General features: G+C 39.6%; 1 protein-coding gene across 1 annotated transcript in view; it reads right to left on the minus strand.

Moving 5' to 3' along the window:
• CALCR (calcitonin receptor) overlaps nucleotides 1-16,490 on the minus strand; it is a 160,294-nt gene that overhangs the window by 5,307 nt on the left and 138,497 nt on the right. The window contains exons 9-12 of the mRNA XM_066553410.1: nucleotides 14,985-15,045; nucleotides 14,816-14,882; nucleotides 12,187-12,405; nucleotides 3,630-3,671 (exon numbers count right to left, since the gene is read on the minus strand). Of these exons, the coding sequence (XP_066409507.1) occupies nucleotides 3,630-3,671; nucleotides 12,187-12,405; nucleotides 14,816-14,882; nucleotides 14,985-15,045 (389 nt within the window). The remainder of the gene's footprint in view (nucleotides 1-3,629; nucleotides 3,672-12,186; nucleotides 12,406-14,815; nucleotides 14,883-14,984; nucleotides 15,046-16,490) is intronic.

Here is a 16,490-nt window from a genome sequence, read left to right on the forward strand (position 1 = left end):
TTTTGTTCTCTGCTGAACTGCTTGTTTGTACAAAAGAATCTGGCCACAAATGGATAATGGATTGTACAAGTTGCTGCATTCGAGTAGAACTTGCTAATCTAGTTTTCTGCCACGATTCCAAGAATCTCAGATGATCGTAACTCAGTGCCAACTAAAACCATTCAGGCATGGATTTTAAATATGTAAGCAGCATTTCTGAAAATCACATGCACAACCACCATGTATTAATGACTGAGGAGGCACCTGGGGACCACGAGGCACACAGTGATGCCTGCCATGCTTTCCACTGTGATGGCAGGTAAAAGAAAGCAACCACTGAAGCAGTGAAGAGCCCAAGTTTATTTACTCAGGTCTCCAAGACTTTAAACGTTTTTCAGTTCTCTATTAGCCATTCACACCTCATTGGCATGTAAGATACATGGCTGTTTTTTGCCCAAATAGACTTTCCATTCTGTTGTCCAGCCTTGCAGTCCAGAAGCAATCCCAAGCTTGAAGATGTGGTCTGGTGAGCAGACTATTGCAGAGACCTTGTATTATCTGTACAAAACTGTTGCTGTTGGACAGAGAAACTGCATTTCTACTGGACACCAAGATTTTATATCAAAATGTACAAGAAAATTTTTCATTTTGAAAGTAAAAAAACAAACATTGTTTATGTGTTCTTCCAGATGAATGCAGACATTAGTACAGCTTTTTAATTATTATTTTTAGATTTCTTTCTATAGATGGGCTCATGGTACTAAAGTGAGGTTAGGGAGGCAGTAGTGATGAATGCACTATAAAACACACTAAAGTGGTTCTGAGTTTAGCATTGTTTGTCCTGGCTAAGCTTCATGTATTTCAGTCTTGAAGCTAAATGTTCCAGTAGGAAAAAAGTAAATCCCAGATTAGCCAAGCTTCTGCAGTACTAAAATTAATCTCCTTGCCCCACACTAAATTTTCTCATGAGAAATAATTTTAGCCTCTATGGCAGCAGATGTATGCAGCAGCTTGGAAAGAACCTTATATCATGACTGAAGACCAGACTGTGTCTTTGGTCTGTGTACTTCTGTATACCAGGACTGAGGGAAATTAGGTCAGTTTTCTTGGTCAAACTCAGATTAGTGCTCCCTTTGGAAGGCCCTAATATCAGCTTGGCATTAGTCTGTTGCTATTTATCTATAGGTTTTGTGCCTTATATATCTATAGATTGTGTAACTGCAGAAATAAATGGGAAGAAAGGATCACAAACCTTTCATCCTCTCCTGGCCCAGCCCAGCCCAGCCCATCCCAGCCCAGCTAGTCTAGTGCATGCACTTTGCTGTTTATGGGTAACGTGCTGCTGCAAGTAGCACCAAACTGTCTTGAGTCTGTATTAGAGAGGTGTCATCTTTGATACTGCTCACCTTAATGGGAAATTCTAAAAAAAGCTTCCCTAAATAAAATTTCCTAGAAGAAAATAATGAGAAGTTTTTCCAGCACTCCTGCCATTGACAATCTGCAAATCTGAAGCAGATGCAATGATTTTGAAAATGGCTGTAATGGTGAAAAGTACCTAAGCACCAATAAAATCACTTTCAGCAAGAATGAGAAACCTGTGTCCTCACAGTCATTTGTTTTTACTGCCTGACTTTGATCCATATTTCTAATCAGCTGCTCTACCAAGGATCAATCATGCATATTGGTAAGCAGATGCTTCAGATGTACTCCTTAGTGCATACTTTGAGAATTGTATTTCTGGGATTGTAAAAGTGGGCATGCTCTTCTGACTTTGTAGCTTTGCCAAAAGTACTTTGGAATTAGAGCTACTTGATGAAACTAAGAAACTAACATACTTTAGGATACTTTATGTTTTCAGTGCATTTTATTGTGACCTTTCCTCATTTTTAACATTGCTACAACCTTTAATCTAGACAAATCTGGGTGTTCTCGTTAAAGATGGAGAATCAACCTCTTGCAGTAGAGCTATAAAACATAAAGGGAATTTGTTTTGCAAAATCTAATCTGAAAAAAATGCAGGGGATACTGGGAGGAGTGAAGAAGGCAATGTTCAGGAACAGGATTTTGGGGTAACATATTGTTTGGAGGAGATACTGGAGTACTGCTTGTACACAGTGATGCAGTCTCTCTTATAGGCAGAGGATGCTTCAAAAACTGCCTGACTGGTCTCTACTTTCTTCTAGGTCCTCCATACTAGGAAGTATCAGAAGTTTGCCTTTGTTTCCAGGGCATGGATATTCAGCTGTGTCAGAGTGATGACAGTAAAGCAGAAGGAGAAAGGTGATAGTAGCCTGCAGATACTGGGGACAGAAATGTGTTAGGAAAAGAGTTGTGCATGTCTTCAACTTTGTTTAGTTGGATGCATGAAACTGTGAACCTCTGTAGTGTGATCTTTACAGCTCTCACTTTGTGTGAGGTTCTGCTGTGATTAGCTGCTCACATTTTGCCATTCTCTGTCTTGCCTCCTGAGGAGCCATGCTACAGAACTGCAGCTGAGGTCTCTCGTCCTTTTTATTCTTCAGTTTCTCTGTACATTTACACAGGGAGCCAACCAGAGGCAAATGTACAGAGATGTTGACAAATGGTGGCAGAATTTAATACTCTCTGCTACCCTGAATGTTATCAAATCAGCCAGTAACACCTTATCAATAAGATACCCTGCTTCCAGTCTCTATCAAAACATCAGTGTGGTCAAGTCATTACGTGAAATTTGCTGGTTTCTAATAATATACAGGGATAAACAGGAGCACAAATGTCTCCCTTTACTTACTGAGTGTTAGCATCACAAGGTTTGTTCTGTATCTAATTCATCTGCTCTGTCTGGATTGAAAGTGAACTTTTTAATGGACTTCCTAGCTTTGCTAAGATATATGGTATTTTATTTCGCTACAGTTGAATGCTCTTGATGTGTTGAAAAAGTTTTTTTCTGCCAACCATCTTTGGAAAATTTCTTACTGCAGAAATTTAAATGGTTCTTGACATATTTTAACCTGCTATTTTTTTGTAAAAAAAATTTAGTAAAGTGGATCTAAAACCCACTGTATGTGTATTTTCATATATATGATCCAGCTGTAAGAGATTGGGAGAGATCTTTGCCTCAAGGGTTTTTATTTCTCAATTGTTACACAAGAAACATTGACTGTAAAAAGGCCAGTGCTAATCCTCAAAGGACCTCAAGCAGTTGCACTCCTCCACCTCTGACAGTGCTGCCAGGGATGGATTTGACATGGCTCTGGCCTGAGCTCCCCACTGCATTCTTCAGACAGATCTCTGAATGCCTTCTCTGCTTCTTATTGAGTATTTTAGTTTTTCCTGCTGTTCTGGGGCAGGAAGGGGTGTAAAGCATTTTTCTCCTTTACATAGACCTCCATCTCAATCTTGCAGATAGCAGAGCAAGAGTGTCATGCCTGTACCTCACTAGGTGCCATCTGCTTTGTAATGGTAACAGAGCTGATTAATCTGCTCAGGGATATTCCAGTCACACTCTGCACAGAGCTGTCAGAAATGCACACCACTGGTGTGTGTAGAGAGTAAAAGTAACTAGGTGTGGCTTCAAAGTTTGCAGTGTGACGTGCTTCACATCTGCATTAATGAACAGCAGGATGACTATTTTACAGGTTCTGCTCATTTTCTGCATTTCATGTACTTACCTCACCATTGAAGAAGCAGAATATGGTAGCCACAAGTAAGCCCTAAGAGAAGGAAAAGGAAAGAGTTTAGGAATCAGAATATATAGACTTGATCATGTTTTGGAAATTTGGACCTGATGGATACAAGATAAAAACATTAATCCACTTCCTCTGCATCACAGACCACAGACATTCCCCTTCTTTCACAGGTGTGCTATTAAATGGATTTGTTGTCTTTTCATAATGTTTTACTGTCCCTCCCCTAGTATTACTATATTTTATAGATTATCTGTTATGGCTATGAAGTTATTTATATATAAGAGATGTAGAGAAGGAAAAGAAAAGGTAGGTATGTATTTTGCTTACAGAGGAGAACCACACTGCCACTATTTTGCTGAAGAGATGGTACAGGAATTTTGTCCTATATGTTGTCACTCACTCATCAGAGTGTAGCTCTCCAGTCAAGTGTCAGACACAGAGAATCCAGCTGTCCCAGGAAGGCTTTAAATTGAACTGTATGTCAGGATAAGTGAACTGGTATGTTGGTATGGATGGAGAGGATATGAGAAGAGGTGTAAGTGGCCAGAAAAAGGAAAAAACCTACCACAGCACATGAGTTAGAGGGTAGGGAGGCAGAAAAAAGGAGACACTGCACATCATATCTTGGTTGTAAATGGCTTTAAATTAATTTCATCATCACCAGAGTTGTTCAGATAGCATTTCACTACTGCTATAAGAATTAACAGGGCCAAGGCAGGAATATGAGATGGCAAAGTGTGAAATTAATAAGAGATAAAATTGCACAGAGAGCCTGCCATTCAGGATTATGTAGTTACACTGGTCCATGTCCTAGCTGCACTCACTCTTATTAAAATAGCATTACATAGGATCACTGGGAGCCAAATGCTTTAATTTTAAATTACTTAAAGCAGTTATTATCAACTAGATGTATGACAGTTTGTGAAACTGAGGGAAAAACTGCAATGCAGCTTATGTTCCCAAGGGCTGCTTTGAAGAGCTTTGCAGCTGTATCTTTTCTATAAAACCTTCATTTAAATGATTACCAGTTGAATTGTAGATAATGCTTTGCAAAATGCCTTGGACTCTCAGATGCATATTTTGCACCACAAACAGAGTAAGGAATCACTTTTTAACAAAATGCTTACATAGAGATACACAGGCTGGTTTGGACAAGTGCTGACCACTTCAATACTGACAATTATTTTTCTTGAATAGATTTTCTCTGATGCAGAATTTTTAATTTTACATAAATTCAAATATCAATATGAAACAGCACTTTGGATGAGGATGAAGGGTAGACATAGTGAGAAATAAAAGGATTTTTTTTATATTCTGGCAAAGCAGTGAGTATTTTCAAAAAACTCAAATCCCACCATGCAGTAAGAAATACACAATAGTTTGTCCTCAAGTTTTGGGCTGAGAAGCTCCAGAAATTCAAACAAAACTTTCCAGTTCTAAAGCAGGACTTTGCCAGACCAAACACTCCTAAATCAAAATTTTTGCAAGGGTAGAAAGTGTGCTGGTTGATCACAGCCTGTACTGATGTTGTTTGAGCTGTGCACAGCTGGGCACAACCTCTGCTCTTGAACTGCACTGGGCACCCTTGCAGCAGGGGTCTGCTATTCTACTAAATGTGGTATCACTAGCAGCAGTCAGCCACAATGGCAAACCAGGTGGATCTGGATCTCCTCTGGGAGCAGGGATGCTCAGGGATGGTCTACTTGAGGTGTAGGAAATCAGAAGACAGCACGGGGAGAGAAAGAAGCAGGGGGAGAGAAAGAAGCTGGGAAATTTTTTCAAGTTTGCTTTTCAGTGAGAGTGTTTAGGGGGAATGTGGGAACCTCAGTTTGTCTTAAGACAGAAACTGAATCTGAACTACTGAAGTGAAGCCATTTTCCATTTCAATTCCTGCATGGAATTGGAATTCTTTTGTTACATCCTGCAATTGCTCCACTTTTCTCCTATTCAAGAGTGCAGTTCCCTTAACTAATGTTTTGTCTTGTCAACTTCAGACAGAAAAGATAAAGGTGGCGTGATGCCTCACATCCCTTTCAGGTTTTCTTCTAGTTTGTAGTGAGCTGAAAGCACACCTGCCCTCTTGTTATTTTGAGACCATGCATGTTGTACATGTTCTTGCTGAAGAAATTATTTTCTGTAGTCTTTTCCGTCTTTCCCATTGCTCTTCATCCATCTGCCATGGCCCTCTGGACTCTGCCATCTATCTTTCTATTATTTCTATTTCTCTTTCTGTTTCTATTATTTCTATTTCTATTTCTCTTTCTGTTTCTATTTCTAGTTCTAGTTTTATTTCTAGTTTTTGTTCTAGTTCTTCTTTTTATACATGAAGTTTTGCCCATAGTTCAGAGGGCTATTGTTATCTTCAGCTGTAAAGCCACAGAGATATCAGTGGCAGACACCAGCTTTGTCTCTCTGGAGCCAGGAGGGCTTGGGATGATCTACAATGGATCTATTAAAACATGTTACAGACTACATAATTCTACAGTGGATCTATTAAAACATGTGACAGACTACATGTTGGTTAATTATTTAATTTAAGGCCCATGGGTTATTTCTCATATATCTTTGACACATATCTTCCAAATTCTAACTTCTACTGGTTTTTGCTCAGGCTACAACTCTTGCTGAGGATGAAATGTCTAAGTCAATTTTATCTCTCTGCCACTGTGTGGAGTTGTTAAACTAACCTGTGATATATTGTGTGCTCCCAGCTAGATAATGTTGACTGTGGTGTTGAAAATTGAAATGAAGAATATATTTATTTTAGGATGAGGGCCTTCAATGATTTCCTCTGAAATTCTTTATTTCTGAAACTATGTGAAGAACAAATGAATGTGGCTTTCAATTGAATCATGCCATAGGGATTGTCCAGAGACAGCAGCTCTCAGACCTTCACATGCCTTTTTTATTAATACCATTTTGAGTTTTTTCCAGTGTTTAAGTGACTATACTGGTCTAAGTGAATCCGTTGCTTGCCTGGTATTTAATTTTATCTCACTCTCCTAGAAGACATGAGTGTCTTGAAAAGAAGTTTGAGTAATTTACTCATGTTAGAAATGAACAAATAAAAAATACCATTGCAGATACTACAAATTTACATAGGTTTCTCATACTTCTTTCTACTTTTTTATTCAAGCTTATGTCTCCATTAAACCAAGAAAGCATATACAGGTGCACTTATTCCTGCTGTTCCTGACCATGTCCAGGGCCCTAACCTAATCAACCATACACTGTGTAGCTGATAAGATTTTAGTGGGGTCATATATTCATTACTGATATTAGAAGATAATGTATAGGTGGTCATAGTATAAAAATCAGTTTTTGATTCTCTATGTGGACTTTGCTCCATGTCCATTTACTTCTCACTTCTGGAGCTGAATGGACAGCAAAAAAAAAGAAAAAAAAAGAAAAAAAAAGAAAAGCATGGCTGAGGTTGTTCGTAGAAGTGCATCCCATTCCCACCTCTCTCATTTTGGCAGAGATAAAAAGCTTTGAGAAAAACAGCAGTGCTTTTCTCACCACCTTCATTCACAGCACACCCATACAGCATCTCTGAGGTAAATGACTGCGTTATGAATTGTTAATTTATGTTACATGAAAAAAAATAAGCAAAGCAAAGAACATATCTGTGCAGTTTCTGCTGGCACTGAGGTGGGGAGATTGTCATGAGAGGGCTGAAGACAGCAGCAAAATGTTAGAGGCATCCCATCAACCAAAGCTCATGCTTTGCTTCTCCTGCTCCCTATGGAGATTTCATTACTGACATTTTTTGCATGAAAGTTTCATATAAAATTGCCACTTTATTATATTCAGCTTACAAAATATATTTTCCCTAACCTTAATTGGTTTAAAATATTAAAAAGGTTTTAAACTACTAATAATTCAAAGAGAAAAAAAAGAACAGAAGATAGAGAAAAAATGTTTATGTTGTCAAAAGCAGTCCTGTAACTTTAAGTTTGAACAGAAGGAGAAAATATTTCTGCCTGGTTTGGCATTAGAGAGGATATTTATTTCCTTTTAAACTGAGAAACAGATGGAATGAATACTTTCTAAAATACATTGAAATTTCTCACTATTTTTAACAGACTACTTTTAAATGGGTTAATTTTATTCTGTATAAGGTTGCACAGAGAGCTGAATTTAAATCTTGGAGGCAGTGTGGATATATATGCAGTCCAAACCCATGCCCTAAAGATTCAAAATATCCTTGTACTAGACCAGGCACCTCTGAGCTGCATCCTCCTGCCTGGCAGGGTGGGTGCTGCAGTCATGAGGGGGCTGCTTGGAAGCTGCTGAGTGGCACACAAAGGATCTCACTTGTGGAGAAAAAGACAGTGATTATTTTCTGTTCAGCAGAAAAAACCCCTTCCATTTGCCAATAAAAACCAAGGCTGTTATGGTGAATAGCATTTTAATTTCTCATTAGAGGTAGACTTACACTTTTAGAGCCTCAGTCACCAAGGGATAGAGAAGAGCAGCTTTAGCTGCTAGTGTACTGCTGTTGATTCAGGGCCTGTTCCTCCATCCCTCCCTCACAGACCTCCACGGTGACAGTGCCATTTTATGTCACCTGACAGCCTCTAAAAACCTGGCTTGCAGGTGCTAGAGATAGAATGGGGCAGCTGGTGTAGGGAGCTTGAAAGCTGAGGCTTATTCATCCCTGGGCTGGTTTGAGAGCTCTGGGGGAACTGTGTCTATATATGGCACTAACTGATGCATCATGCAGTTAATTTTCTACTCTTCCTTTTTTCTTGTGAGGCCTCTGCTGTGGACAAATGTTAGAAGTCAGAAGCTGGGGTAGTGGTCCTTGGTAGCAGAACCTCTGACAGAAGCACAGCACCCCGATCTCTTTACAGCCTGGAACGTCTCAAAAGGTTTCCAGTGGTTCCAAGGGGGAAGGAAGCATCAGCTCCAGCCCCAGCAACAGCAGACGTGCAGGACACCCTGCCAGGTCATCAGGCACAAGCCACATCTCTCTTGCTCTGTCTCGCAATGGAGACCTGAATGCAGCTACATGCTGGACCAAGGGCTTTGGCCGTGCCACTCCTTCACAGGAGTCCTTCCCTTTGCCCAGGTGTACCATTTTGTCTTCATTGGGCAACATGATGGAGTTTTCAGGCATTTGAGAGATGTTTTTTCATGCCAGAGGTGTGCAAGGAGCTGGTATATCTGGTACCCTAATGCTTTACAGCCCGAGGGAGTTTGCATCTTTCATGTGATTTCAGCATCATCGACCAAGTTTTGAAAATCAGGTCCTTTAAGGTAGATCTGCAACTCACTGGCTCTTGTGGAGTGCAAATGTTTGCTTTGTGGTGCCTAATTTAGGAGCTCTGTGAAATAAGATACCTGTGTGTGTTCATCAATGCATCCACAGCATCCCAATCCATGCATGTCATTCCAGTTAAGATGTGCTGGTTTTGTGTAGGGTAGAGTTAGTTTTCTTCACAGTAGCTGGTCTGGGGCTCTGCTGTGGGTGTGTGCTGGATAGATACAGTGTTGATAATGCAGGGATGTTTTAGATATGGCTCAGCAGGGCCTCCAAAAGTCAAGGCCTTTGCTGCTTTTCATCTCACACCACCTTGGGTGGGCTAGGAGGGCACAGGGAGCTGGGAGGGGACGCTGAAACCAGCTGATCCAAGGAAAATCCCAGATCAATGGCATCATGATCAGCATGTAAAGTGGGAGGAGAAGAAAAAGGGGGATGTTAGGAGTGCTGGCATTTTTTTGTCCCAGTTAATTTTACATGTGGTGGAGCCCTACTTCCCTGAGGATGCCTGAACAACTGCCTGGCCATGAGAAGGTGAGAATGAATTCTGTATTTTGCTTTGCTTGCATGTGTGGCTTTTGTTTTATCTACTAAATGGTCTTTATCTCACCTGATGAGTTTTCCCTGTTTTCTCTTTTACCCTTCCAGTTCTGTCCTCCATGCCAGTGCAGGGAGTCAGTGAGTGGCTCCGTGGGGCTGAGCTGCCAGCTGGGGTTAAACCACAATGTAATGGTTAAAATATCTTTCTCTTGCCTGGTGTACTTTTCATTTCAGTATTCTGGAGACTAAAGAGCTGATATTGGTGATGGTGAGAAGATATATGACCCTCTGCATTTAGAGGATTAATTGGATGTTGGCTAGGTGGTCAGGAAAAATGTATGCATTCCCATTTGCAGCACAAAAGCCAGTCTTCCATTCCTTTTATAATTTAGGGATCTGTTCTTCAGATCTGTTAAGATGAACTGGTCTATTGTGTGAAAGACACATGGAGCAGATATTCAGTGTTTGTGAATTGTTCATACAACCATATTTGAAAACCCACTTCTGCTTAAATGGTGAGCATCGATGACACCATCACAAAAAGGGTGGGACAGATCAAAACCAGACTTCTGCTATTATTCAGAAGTGACTTCATCAGAGGAAACTTAACTTGTTGACAAAAAAAAATAGAAAAATAAAATAAAATAAAATAAAATAAAATAAAATAAAATAAAATACTGGCATGTTGTTTTTCAGCTGGGAAAACCATTCTCTGAAAGAAATAGTATTACATGGGGTTTTTTTTGTGAACAAGTGTTTTCTTATCTTCAATCCTCTGAGTTTTACAATAGACTGCAGTTCTTGCTTGCACCATTTCTGTGTACATGAATTATATAACTAACACATCAATCCTTCATGTTCACTTAAAGAAGTAATGTACTGCGAAAACTTGCCTCTCTCTCTGTTCTAGAAAAGGCATAAAATTTTCTCATTTAAGCAGTTCAGAAATGAAGAATGTATAACATTTTGCACCAAAAAAGATGGGTAATTTTTCCCAGGATGACTGACATGCCATGAGCTGCAAAACCCCACAGACTCTTGCTGGTGTCTGCACAGGCTGGCTGTGCTGTGGGTCATGGGAGCACAACAGCTAGAGGGGAGACACAGCCATTACACAACTCACACAATCTCTGCTAATTACAGAACCAGCCCTAGAAGAAAATGAGCACCAGAGGAGTGATTATACGGCTGGGGATCGATCGTAAATATGCATACAAGAAATGTTAGGGAAAGGATTAAGAATGTTTATTTTAGGTTACTGGTTAAAAATCCACTCTAAGTGGAAAAGGGAAGACTGCAGTTGGTTGCAGCCAGCAAGACAACTGCACGGCCCTTCCAAAATGCCAAATTCTAGCAGGGAGCACACCAAGATTATACTGCAGAGGTGTCAAGGGTTCTTCTGTGTGAGCAGAAAGAACCCATCAGGGCTGAAACTTTCCTGCCTTGGATCCCTCCCTCACCCAACCCCCTTCATCAATGCAGCCTCCATTTTAACCTCAGTTTGGTGATTTTCTGTTGCATAATGATCACAATTAGAATTTTTAATTAAGACAATTATAATTGCTTTTGCAATTCTCCAACAACTGCATGGAATTTAAAAGATATTTTAAGAGTAAAGTGATTATTGTAACACTCTGTCTTATCCTAACTTGCTAGAACTGCAATCAAATAACTTGTCACCAAAAAACCAATTTGGAGATATTCCTCTATAGCTCTTGTAAGTGAAAAAGTAACAATACAGGCAACAATAGAAGTAACAAAGCTGTCATTCCTTTTAAGCAGAACTGTAATATAAGATGTCATACACTTCTAAAGTAGACTTATAACTTCAGTTATTCTACCCATGCAGCAGCAGGAGCACCCACAGTTTTGAAGGGATAAGGATGATAAGCAGGATATATAATATCTGACAGGGTTCATAGATTTTGGTTGCCTTATTTATAATTTCATTTAAGGAAAAAGCACTACTATTTTTTAAGCTGTTTTCTTATTAAAGCATTAAATACTTTAATACTCCACTTACTCGTTCCATATGAATAGAAGCAAGAAGTTAGTCACCATATTCACTCATGTTGACCACTACTCACAAATGCATTGAAAAACTGCCTTTCCTAGTCAGTATAGGTCTGGATATATTCCAGTCAGTCAACCAGATAACCCAGTATTTAAATGCATTTTGGTTTGGCTTGTTTTGTTAAAAAAAAAAACAACCAAAACTAGACTTACCGAACAATGTATTTTCAGAGCATTTTTGAAATCAAAATGTCAATCTGATAACTTAAACTGCCTAATAATAGAATTATAACTCTTAAATGAAGCTTAGTTATCTCTGGTTTTTCTTTTGTGTGTTGGCATTCCCTCTGAACAACAGTTTGCTAAGACTGCTTATTTTAATATTAAGGTCACAGCACTAATTTTAGTCAATTTGAGCCCTTCAACAGAAGTTATGCTGGAACATAAAAGCTGTCTGTGAACTCATTTTCTCTCCACAGTTTAGAAATAGTGTGAACTGATAATTTTTACTTATCACATTGTTTCCTCTATCTTGTTTCTGTTGACGCAGTGGTGCTGCTTGTGTAAATGCCGACAATACAATACTGTGAAATGGTTGGAAAAGAACTGAAAACCCAGTTATTTCAGCTTCAGGGTAAAACTCAAAGATACTGGCAACAGTATCTTCGAGTAAATTAGCTTAACATCAAACAATTCAGCTACACTGAAGCTGCTACATACCTGGTAATGCATCAGTATGTGCATGATGTAATCATATATTTCTCCAGCAAGTCGGTTTTCTGGTCTCCAGGGAATAATAACAAACTGAATTCCCAGTAAGGGCACCAGGATTAAAGTAGCTCTAACAGCTTTCATATACATGTTGGACTCAGCACGGTGGGTATCTCTCAGCTTTGTCACCAAAACTCGGACAATGTTCAGCAAAAAGAAAAAATTGACCTGCAAAAACAAAGCTATTGTAGGTGAAAGCACTCAAATTAAACAGACATTCAAAATAAAAATACCAAACACATAAATGGCAATAGACTGTAGCTTTCTAGCTTTATTGTATCTTATAATGGGCAGTTCCCTGGCAGTCAGGTCTTGGAAAATATCTTGAATATTTTCAGAAAATATCTGTTAAGCAGCTCCACATGATTTGGAGCCCGCATGGATACTTCAGGCAGGCAGGGGTCAGTTCTAGGATGCACTGGATGTTTTGACACTGATGTGGGCAAATTCAGGGTTTCCATGGAACACTAAATATTATTTTTATATTGGAAGTTTAAATGGGGTGGACAAATTGTCCCCTAGAAATAACCACATCTCTGTCCTGAGTCTGACAGTTGCCAAATTATCTTGCCAGTTGGGATAAACTCCAGCATGTCCCTGGACACATGGGACCTATGGGAGCACACAATTTCCCTAAGGAATATGCTCCATGAACTAATGCTTCAGGCTTGTCTGTGAGCAGGGGTGTAAGGCTGTTTTTGAGGAAAACCTTGGGCATTTCTTGCCTCCACCAGACTACAGGGACCCCGTGGTACTCTACCCACAGGGAACAGGCAACTATTGCTGTCTCAGGGCAGAAAATTTTGTCCCTGATCCTTATGATCAGTGATACCAAGTAGTTCAGCATCTTCTCTCCTCAGTTATTTATGGAAATCTGATTTCATCATAGAGTAACCTGCCCTTGACCCTGGCTTCACAGAGAGCTCCTTGTGGGATGTGCTGAGAGCCTGCAGGAAGAGGGAGGGCAGAGCCAGGCTGGTAATGAGTTCAGTGATTACCCTGTGGACATCCCTGGATCACAGATCCCTTGGTCTCCAGTGTACCCACATCACTCTTTTCCCCTCTCCTACAGTAAAATCAGGCGCCGACTCTTTGGAACTTTAATAGACTTTCTTTTTCCTGCTAATTTTTTGAAATAAGGATGTAAGTGTATAACTTCCATAGATATTTCAAGAGTTCAAATCACACATATATATATATGTTTTATATATATATATATATATATGAAACAGAAATTTCAGTTTAATTTTTTCAGAACAGTGAATCAGCAAGCTCTGGTAAAACATTTCATCACTTCTAAACTACACCTAGAGACCTTTCAACTGTTTTACATTTGTGGTCTACTAGAAAAGAGGAATAATAAATTACTTCTGAGGTCCCAGTCAACATTAAATCTAAACCTTATTCTCCATCCTATTCTGACTTCACTCACTCTGCTTAACCTTCACTTTTAGATATTCTGAAAGTAACTGTAAAAAGTCAAAGAAAGACTTTACAAAGTTAAAAACCCTCAGCTCTTCTGAATCAGTCTGCCACTATGGGATTTTTTGTAGCAAATCAAGCAGGACATACTGTAGACATTGACGTCTTCATAAGAAAAATAAGACTGGAAATGACATAAGCACAATATAGAAATAATAATATCTTATTTTGAAAATAGCTAAAGATTGCTCTTTTTCCATAATAGTTGCTTATATTTTCTTTGTGGCAAGATATAAAGACTGGGGTCACAATGACAAAAATAAAGGTTAAATGGATTATCTCAGATGGTAATTGGCATTACAGTAGCAGATACAGTCAAGATTGAAGCAATAAACCCACAATAAATGTGATTCTATGGGACCAACAGACTGCCTATAAGGCAGGGAAGGATGGGCAATTTCATATAGCTGATGTTAAAGACTGCTTCTCCAGAAAGGGTAGAAAGACTTTTTTTTTTTTCAGCTATTATATGGAAAGTTGTTTATTCAAAGTTTTCCAAGTACTCACTGTGCTATTGTTTGATCTCTGAGGCAATTATTGCAGGTACATCCATGCAGGTGTTTGCAAGTAAGAGCAGATAAAAAGATGAAAGTGCATCTTGGGTGACACAATGACATGAGCTTGGGGCTTGGGTTGGGCAAAACCTGTTCTGCACCTGTCAGGAAGGTCAGGGTTACCATGCCTGACTGCAGGACTGGCATACCAGATGCTGTATGTATGCACATTGCCAAGCTGCACTTGGAATCTTGTCCTCCTACTCAAACAGCACAGTTTGAGTCCTTTCCCTGGATTCTTTTAGCTCCCTACCTTTGGAACATACCAGCTCAGTGGCCAGAAGAACCCATGCTGAGCAACCAGCTCACCCCAGCTAAGGCACAGTTAAATGATTGATGTCACATAAATGCAGTGTATTCTTCTTAAGTCCCACAGGAAAAAAGTGTTGTGAGCCTGTCCTTTGTAACACTGAGTAGAGAAAACCTCTAGTTACTTCTGGGTTTTGACCAAAATACTTATAGTACAGAAGCTTCTATTTTGTTTGGGTTAGTACCATTTTAAAATACTTATTTATACTGTTGATAGCAAACAATATTCTTACCAATAAAGCTGCCATTACAGGTCCATGAACAATATAAAGCAAGTGTGTGTCAACACTCATCCAGCAACTGGAGGAGAAATACAGCATTAACATTTGTTATTAACTTGAATAAAATTTGCTGCATAGTTAAATAATGCTAAATTCCTTCAAAAACAGATGTGCTACTCACTTGTCATTGAAGTATCTGGCTCTTGCAACTGCATGAATGGATGCTGGCACTAAAGGAAACCCTGAAATGATTAAGGTTATAGATCAGTCTTGGTATTTGTTTAGCTTGAATTTCATGTGTGTCAAACACTAATAAGTCTGTTGTTCACAAAACACATGGATGTGAAATCACATCCTTCAGGAAAGAACTTGCTCCATCATACCCAGATCCTGTCAACACCTCAATGATGAGATACAAAAGGGATTAACATTCAAGGCAGGCCAAAAAGAAGAAGCAAAAACCACAGACCATGCTCTCCTGGGGTGTCTCAAAGCTGCTGCCAGGCACCCCTGTACTACTGTGGCTTTTGCAGGGAAGGGTGTGAGCAGGGAGTGTGGGAAGGATGTAGGGATCATTCTGTTCTCAGAGGAGACTTCTCTCAGGAAACCAGGGACACTTGTTAAAGTCATGTAAATAACTGTTGAGCAAGAGAGAGGCACATTGACTTGCATGCCAGATTATGGAGCAATAAGAAACAGAGTGAAGAGTTTCTCTTTTGGAGTCAATGGCATGAGAAATTGTTTGGAGCCAGGAGGTTTTTGGGGGATGGGAATTTATATATGTTCTGTAGGTTCTCAGCATCTGTACAGCCAAGCCCACTCCATGCAGCTCTATCTCAACAGGGAGAAGAGCTGTGAATACCATAAATCCACGTATCCAGACTTATTTGTGACACCTCAGAGGAGTCTTTGACAGGGAGCTGATGGGAGAAAATTTGCACTGGGCTCGGCAACATGCCATGCTTAACAAAATAGAAAGCTCAGGTTCTTATTTCCAGCTTGACACTGAGAGTGACAGTCTGGTCCAATCCTTTTCATTTCCCTTCAGCTTGCTTAAATGTCATATCCCTTTCCAATAGGTTAGAAACCTGGACCTGGGGAGCCTGCACCACGGTGCTGAGCCCAGTCTGTGCAGCCTTGCACATACAGACAGCTGGACACGATCTGCTGCCTTGTCTGTCCTGTGCAGAGAGCTTGGCACACACCTTTGGTGCTACTGCTGCCTGTTCTCTATGAACCACTGACCTTTCTACCGAGCTTTGGATATTCTACAATTACAAATTAAAATGTGTGAAAATATCCTATTGACACTATGATTAATCATGGAGGGATTAAAAGACCATAGCTCCTGTTTTTTTCACATGTTAGTGGTTTCATAAAAATATTTAGAAGAGATGGAGGATCCTTAACCATATTGTGGGGAGTGAAAACAAGGTCCAAAGATACATAAAAAAGACACTCTTATGTTTCCAGGCATCTTTAAGCAATAGCTTAAAGATTACTGCCAAAAAAAAAAAAGGTGTTCTTATTGCAATTTATCTTGGGAAGACAAGGCAGCTGTGGGAGAACAAACTGGATTGCCTTCTTTATATGTTTTTAGAAAGTGATTCCTAGGCCTCTGGCTGCAGAATTACCTTTTAGGGTGATGATGCACAGCAAAACAACAAAAAGCTCAGAATAAAAAGAA

Source organism: Molothrus aeneus, chromosome 1 (genome assembly GCF_037042795.1).
Source record: "Molothrus aeneus isolate 106 chromosome 1, BPBGC_Maene_1.0, whole genome shotgun sequence".
Lineage (NCBI taxonomy): Eukaryota > Metazoa > Chordata > Aves > Passeriformes > Icteridae > Molothrus > Molothrus aeneus.